General features: G+C 53.0%; 1 protein-coding gene and 2 non-coding genes across 3 annotated transcripts; all 3 read left to right on the top strand.

Annotated features, from left to right (window-relative positions):
* Window positions 1-818: 818 nt before the first annotated feature.
* RPL3 (ribosomal protein L3) lies at window positions 819-7026 on the top strand. Its single transcript, XM_043968395.1, has 10 exons — window positions 819-939; window positions 2694-2886; window positions 3309-3477; window positions 4191-4326; window positions 5217-5403; window positions 5663-5823; window positions 5937-6038; window positions 6189-6284; window positions 6654-6773; window positions 6925-7026. The coding sequence occupies exons 1-10, from the start codon at window positions 937-939 to the stop codon at window positions 6967-6969; spliced, it is 1212 nt and encodes a 403-aa protein (XP_043824330.1). The 5' UTR covers window positions 819-936; the 3' UTR covers window positions 6970-7026.
* On the top strand, window positions 4132-4190 carry LOC122730277. Its single transcript, XR_006353465.1, has one exon. It is a non-coding gene; the product is annotated as a small nucleolar RNA U82P (small nucleolar RNA).
* On the top strand, window positions 5476-5568 carry LOC122730263. Its single transcript, XR_006353454.1, has one exon. It is a non-coding gene; the product is annotated as a small nucleolar RNA U83B (small nucleolar RNA).
* Window positions 7027-7266: the final 240 nt, after the last annotated feature.

Genomic DNA, 7266 nt, shown 5'->3' with positions numbered 1-7266 from the left:
CCAGCCTGGGATCACCTCCATTTACGTTGCACGTACCTTGTATGTGCAGAATGGTTGGCACGGCCTCCCCCACCAGAATGCGAGCTCCTGGGGAGCATGACTTTGGGGTTTTGCCTTTCTCTATATGCCCAACACTTAGCATGGTGTCTGGCTTACAGAAGGGTCTTAATAAATGCTGTGCTTGAATAGCGGTGTTGAACTGCTCTAAGGCTCAGCTTCTTTACCCATCAAATGGGCCTCGATCAACATTTATTAGGCACCCAATGCATACCAGGCCCAGGATAAGAACGGTGGCCCCCACCATATTTGGGGGACACAAGGGGAGCTACCACTAGGACAAATCTTCAAACCGCTGCCGAACTACTTCAAGCTATTTTGATGTGGGAATCAGAGCCCAGACTTCCTTCTAAATCAGTCAGTGATCAATGTGCATTTATTAAGTGCCTGTTAGGGGCAAGGCACCGTGTTAAATCCTGGGGAGACAAAAAAGGGGGACAGTCCCTGCTCTCAAGAAGTTTACGACTTAATACAGGAGGAATGGGAAATAAACCTGAGGCCAGACGTTGGGATTAAAAAGGGTTGGGGAGGCTTAAATGGGGGTGGAATTGACGCCCGGGCCGCTTTGGGACATAGAAGCTAGGCCAAGAACGCGCAACATTAAATTTGGCTGGCGCGAGTCTCCGTAGGCCCTCCCCCAAAGGATCACATTCATCTTCCGCAGCTCCAACCCTTTTTCCTTTAGGGTGAAAACAGAATCGACGTCACGTTTAAGGCCTGCGAGAGCGTACGCATAGAGCATGCGCGCAGTGCGTGGGTGCGCCCGCGGGAGCGCGCTCGCACACCGGAAGGGGCGGGGCCTCGCGAGGTCTTTTATACGGCGGGCCCGGAGAAGGCCGCTCTCTTCCAGCTCGCCTCGGCGGCAGCCGCAGTAGCATCATGGTACGTATCGTCATGGGGTGGGGGGGGGCCTATCTCTGGTCAGGGAGGGGAGGGCGCTCCATCTGCCGCGCATCGCAGCCATCCCGGCTTGGTCGGCCTGCGGACCCTGCTGGGGGGCAACGTAGGCCCTGCAGCTCCCAACGCTGGCGTTATTTCTGGGCCCGCGCCTGAAAGGCGATAACACGGAGGGCTTTCCCCGAGCCTCCGCCGGGCCGGGCCTGCGGCCGCCAGCCTCAAAAACGCATGCGCCGCGTTGCCCTCAGGCTTGGCGCCGGAGCTTTTAGGGGCCGCGTGAGCGCCAATGGGCTCGTTGACTACCAGAGGGGAAGGGAAGCGTATTTAATCTGAGGGGATCCCTTAAGTACGTGGCGCAGGAAGGTCGTGGTCCCGTTCAGTCTGACCTAGAGGGGCAAAACCGGGAGTCGAACCCAAGCCCCACGAAAAAGCCAGTGCTTTTTGTCCTAGGTTGGGCCTCCGTTCCTCCGTGGCTAGAGGTGACCTCCCCACGTACGTGGGAGCTCTTCCGTGGGCTTCGCAGAGCCGCCTGCCCCTCCAGCGGGAGACTTCCTGGCTGGGTACAACCCCCCCCCCATCCTTCCCTACCCTGAGTGATTGAGGGGAGAGACTCTGGGTAACTTAAACAGGCTACAAGTGATGAAAATCATGACGGGCGGACATAGAAAACACGTGCTGAGCGTCATGTGCTGATCGTAGCCCTGTTGGGGGGGGGGGCAAATAAAAGACAGTAGCAGCCCCCGAGGCTGCTCTGAAATGCCCATCGATTTGTAACGTGACGGTGAGGATTGCCTCACCCATAACCCAGACTGATTCTTGGAAAGACTTTATACCTTTATTTAGTAATCTTGATAGATTTCACCTGGACTTGGGGGGGGGGCGGATATTGTAACTAGTGAGCACCCAGTATGTGTTCTGTGTTGTTGGCGCTAGAGATCACTGAGTGTTTGGTTTACCTGATCTTTGGGACCAAAATGGGGAGTCTCTCGATTGGGGACAAACAAGGAGTTAGCCACACCTAATTTGGTCATTCCTTAAAATCTTAATGAGAGACACTGGGGCGCCGTTGCATGCTTCCAGGAAGAAGATGCACTTTGGTTTTGGTGCCATAAGTTAAGAACCCTGGATTTGTAGCCAGGAGTGAAGGTTGGCTCTTTACCTTAATGACAGATCTTAAGCAAATCTGACTAAAGAGCTAAAGTCAAGTAGGTGGATTGGCTTCTGGGGCTTTTGCCAACACTATCTTTTGAATGAATCCATTTAAATGTTCAAAACTTGAGCATTTCTGCTCACTCCATTTGCACAGGTGGTAGACAGTTCTTTTCAGCCATGTCCCACCGTTTGTGACCCCTTTGGGCTTTTCTTAGCAAAGCTACTGGAGTGGTTTGCCATTTCCTTCAACTCATTTTACAGCTAGTATGAGACCAGGTGAGTTCCTGACTCCAAGCCCCGCATTATTCACTACCACCTGGCTGACTGGTAGGCATGCTGCTGGTTTTTAAAGGCCAACTCAGGTGTTCTTTCTTGTTTGTAATTTCTTCATGATCAGCAACATTTTGCTGGATACTACTCTGAAGAATGTTCTGTAATTGTACATTAGTTTGGCGTGTTCAGGGTCCGTTAGTAAAGACATATCTTAGTGGCCTTGTCTCTCCTCTAGCACTGACAAATGGGGTAGGTTTGGGTCATGTGTGGTTATGTCTGGTGCCATTAGGAAGCTCACTGTGTTCTTCTTGTAGTCCCACAGGAAATTTTCTGCTCCCAGGCATGGGTCTCTGGGCTTCCTGCCCCGAAAGCGAAGCAGCAGGCACCGGGGAAAGGTGAAGAGCTTCCCCAAAGATGACCCCAGCAAGCCCATCCACCTGACAGCTTTTCTGGGCTATAAGGCAGGCATGACCCACATCGTGCGAGAGGTGGACAGGCCCGGCTCAAGTACGTAGATGAAGTGGCTGCATGTGTGAGGAAGGGCTTCTAGCATTTAATCTGATTTCTGCCCTGGCTCTCAAGTATCACAGGAGCTTTGGAGGGGGGAGGATGAGGATGGTTAAAATAGATCCCTTGCACTTCTTCTAGGGCCTTTAGTGTTATAAAATGAAAGGGAGGGCAGCTGGATGGCACAGTGGATAAAAGCACTGGCCCTGGATTCAGGAGGACCTGAGTTCAAATCCAGCCTCAGACACGTAACACTTACTAGCTGTGTGACCTTGGGCAAGTCACTTAACCCCAATTGCCTCACCAAAAAAGGGGAAAGATGTTGCAGAATCTTAGACTAAGCTTCACTCGAGAAGATAGTTAACAAGGGCACGTGGAACCTGGCTCTAGCACCAAATGTAACTGGACTCTTCCTTTTCCAGAGGTCAACAAGAAGGAAGTGGTCGAGGCCGTCACCATTGTGGAGACGCCCCCCATGGTCATTGTAGGCATCGTGGGTTATGTTCAGACCCCTCGAGGTCTCCGGAGCTTCAAAACCATCTTTGCTGAGCACATCAGTGATGAGTGTAAGAGGCGATTCTACAAGAACTGGTAAGTGAAGCTGCTGCTTGACATCTCCGAGCCCTGTTGGCTTGGCATCTCATCCCCATCTATCCTTTGGGGTGGCGTCTGCCAGGAGGAAGTGGGGCCTCCTTGCTGCTGGCATCAAGTCCTTAATGAAAGGGGAAACCCCTTTAATTGGGGGATGGACTGACTGCCTGGAGGGGTGTGGGAAGTGCTTGCTGGTAATTGTGATGGGTGAACCCAGGGGCCTGTAATTCTAGACCTGGTTCTGAGTGGTGGCCTAGTGCCTCTGTGTGGCTGGGAGTGGGAAGAACACTCGACTTTTGAGGAACCAGGAGGGTTTCCACCAACTTGTGGCCTTGGCTGAGTCATTTCCACTCTGGGAAGAAGAGTTAGCCAGTCCTTGTTACCTGGGCAGAGTAGACAGCCACCTGCTGCATGGAAGGGTTTGTGTGATGGGAGGGCCTTTGCATGGGACCCTGGTGTGTTCAGGTTAGTGGGCCTTGTGCCTCTGACCTGAGCAGCTCCATTTACTTAACTTGGATCACTCTGGCAGCTCCGCTCGGCTTAGTCCGATGAGCTCTAGGCTCCGCTTGCTGGTGGAAAGGGATCCTTAGAAGCCAGCAATGAGCCTCAGCCTGGGAGGGCATGGCTCCTTCCGCTCACCCCACTCCATGTGTGGGGCTGATGAAGGGCTGACCCCCCACCCCCTCCCCAACTCTGCTGCTCTGCTTCTGAAGGCATAAGTCCAAGAAGAAGGCCTTCACCAAGTACTGCAAGAAGTGGCAAGATGATGATGGCAAGAAGCAGTTGGAGAAAGACTTTAACAGCATGAAGAAGTACTGTCAGGTTATCCGAGTCATTGCCCACACCCAGGTGAGTACTCATCTTGGAGCATCCAGTGCAGGGGCAGCCTCTCACCAGCAGAGGGTGCTGGCTGCCCAGGTATGGGAGCATCCTGGCTCCCCCAGCCACCTCTGGTGCTTCACATGGTGCTGTTTAGGGATTGTCAGTAGGGTCTGAGGCTTGGTGAGGGCCACTGCAGTGCATCCTGTGTGGGGGCAAGAGGAGTTCTGGTCGCTTGGGTTGGGCCATATCTGAGGGGTATAACTGTGAGCCTAAAGGTGTTTTCATCAGGGACCTGGCCCTGTGGAAGGCCCCAGAACTTTGAACAAACACTAGTTTGGGGCTTTGTTTGGGCAAAACCACCCTTGGTAATGGCCTTTTCCATAACAGATGCTCATCTCAGATGGGACAGCGTCCTTGGCTTGTCCTTCCTCACCTTATACTTTGCTCTAAAAGAGCCAGGGGACCTAGATCTTGCATTCAGTGAGAGGACATTGTCTTTCATGAAATCACAAATGAGAATTTGGTGCTGGGTAGAAGGCAATCTAACCCCTGGCCCTTTTCCTAGAAATGGGAAATGAGGTTGACAAAGAGATTTCCATCTCAGCTCTTAGGATTCTCATTAGCCAAGCCAGGTCCCACATTCAGCAGTGAGGTGTGCCAGAGAATCGGAGCTGAGCCTAAAGCTGGGTTCTCTGAGGCCTCTTTCCCAAATTCCTGCTTGGAATTTGGGGTCAGTTGGTGCTGAGGGCCTCGGGGAGGCAGCCTTAGAGCTTGTTATGATGGAAGGGACCTGCTGTCTACTGTGGAAGCACATGGCACTGAGGGGGGAGGGGCTGGGATCTTGTGCATTTAAAAGCTTAGCTTTGGTTGAGCTTCATGGCCACTTAACACAAGTGACACATTGCTCTCCCCTGCAGATGCGCCTGCTCCCTCTGAGGCAGAAGAAGTCTCACCTGATGGAGATCCAGGTGAATGGTGGCAGTGTGGCTGAGAAACTGGACTGGGCCCGGGAGAAGCTGGAGCAGCAGGTACCAGTGTCCACTGTGTTTGGACAAGATGAAATGATTGACGTCATTGGAGTGACCAAGGGCAAAGGTTACAAAGGTGAGTTCTTCAGAGCCCTGCAGGGAAGGGGGGGAGAAATGCCGCTTGTTTGCTCCTGGGCCACACACACGCCTTGTTCAGTGATGAAGTCATGGAATATGCGCTGGGCACAGCGCCCGAGCCTGATGAGGAGATATTCCTTGCTGCCTTCCTTCTGAGAACAGCCTTGGTCCTTTGGGATTGGGAGGGGGAGGGGTGGGGAAAGGGCAGGACACCTCATGTGTTGGGTCCTCTGGCTCACTGAGGATCCTTTTTGTAGGTGTCACCAGCCGCTGGCACACAAAGAAACTGCCCCGGAAAACTCACCGAGGCCTGCGTAAGGTGGCGTGTATTGGTGCTTGGCATCCTGCCCGTGTGGCCTTCTCTGTGGCTCGTGCTGGTCAGAAGGGCTACCACCATCGCACTGAGATCAACAAAAAGGTGAGGCTTCAGCATGGGCAGTAGAATGTTCTCCCAGGCTTGGTTCTCTGCTCTCCCAGTAAGAACCCAGCCCTCCTCATCTTCCTCATGCCATCTTGCCTTCCCATTGACAGATTTACAAGATTGGCCAGGGTTACCAGATCAAGGATGGCAAGCTGATCAAAAACAATGCGTCCACTGATTACGATCTGTCTGACAAGAGCATCAACCCTCTGGTGAGTGCTGGCCACAGAGCACACACACACACACACACACACACACACACACACACCCCTGCCTCAGGAGGGGCCTGGTCCTGGTGGGATGGGGGTTGGGGAGGATTCTCCTCCCTGAGGGCTCTTCTTACCAGCCATCTTTATTCCTAGGGAGGCTTTGTCCATTATGGTGAGGTGACCAATGACTTTATCATGCTGAAAGGTTGTGTTGTTGGGACCAAGAAGCGGGTCCTCACCCTGCGTAAGGTGAGCAATTTGGGCTACCTTGGGGGGGGTCATTCCTGGAGAGTCCTTGCACATGGCATGGAATGAAAAGGCTGCCCCAGCCTATGGGAATGAAAGGGAGTGCTAATATATTAAGTACCTGCTGTGTGCCAGGGCTACGCTCCCAACAACCCCATGAGGTAGCTGCTTTGCAAGTGAGGCAGAGCCTTAAATGACTCACCCAAGGTCACACCGATTGCAAGTGTGTGGGGCCTGATTGGTTCTGCTTACTCCAGGCCCAGGGCTCTGCTGCTGAGCTGCCCTAAGGGCCTGTCTGGGTACTGAGCCTCCTGGGTGCTTGGCCAATTCAGATTCACAACGGGCTGCAATCCCTTCCTTCTTGTCCCGTAGTCTCTGCTGGTACAGACCAAACGCCGGGCCCTGGAGAAGATAGACTTGAAGTTTATTGACACCACCTCCAAGTTTGGCCACGGCCGCTTCCAGACTGTGGAGGAGAAGAAAGCTTTTATGGTGAGCCTTCCTTCCCCCTGCCCTGGGCTGGCACCTCCCTGGGCCTCTCTTCCCAGTGGTGTCAGCCTGTGATGGCACCAGTGCAGGTGATTTGAGCCGGGTCCCTTTGTTCTGGCTTCTTGGTGCTAACCCCAATCCTCTCTCCTTACAGGGACCACTCAAAAAGGACCGAGTTGCAAAAGAGGAAGCTGCCTAATGTTTCCAGGCCAACTTGGAGCTGGTGGGTTCTCAATAAATGGAGGTTATTTTCAAAGCTGTCTTTGGCTTTTGATTGGAGTGATCTTGGACTTCAGAGAGAGGGGCCCATGGGGATATTTATCCGGAGAGTTCTCCCATCAGTTCTAGGTACTGGGTTATTGGGAGATCAGGTTCCAGGGTCATTTTTCACCCTGACAATGCCATGGGTGAGAAGTGGAAAGATCAGTGGGTAGGTTTTAAGCCCTTTTGTATGAGTACCTCAGCATTTAATGGTTTGGGGGCAACTGGGTGGTAC

This window comes from Dromiciops gliroides, chromosome 5 (genome assembly GCF_019393635.1).
Source record: "Dromiciops gliroides isolate mDroGli1 chromosome 5, mDroGli1.pri, whole genome shotgun sequence".
Lineage (NCBI taxonomy): Eukaryota > Metazoa > Chordata > Mammalia > Microbiotheria > Microbiotheriidae > Dromiciops > Dromiciops gliroides.
This window is presented reverse-complemented; position numbering and strand designations above follow the sequence as displayed.

Excerpts from the sequence above, each read along its gene's own strand:
- RPL3 (XM_043968395.1), top strand. Across the intron at positions 2,887-3,308 it reads GGTGGACAGGCCCGGCTCAA|AGGTCAACAAGAAGGAAGTG; the intron begins GTACGTAGATGA and ends TTCCTTTTCCAG. Across the intron at positions 6,039-6,188 it reads ACAAGAGCATCAACCCTCTG|GGAGGCTTTGTCCATTATGG; the intron begins GTGAGTGCTGGC and ends CTTTATTCCTAG.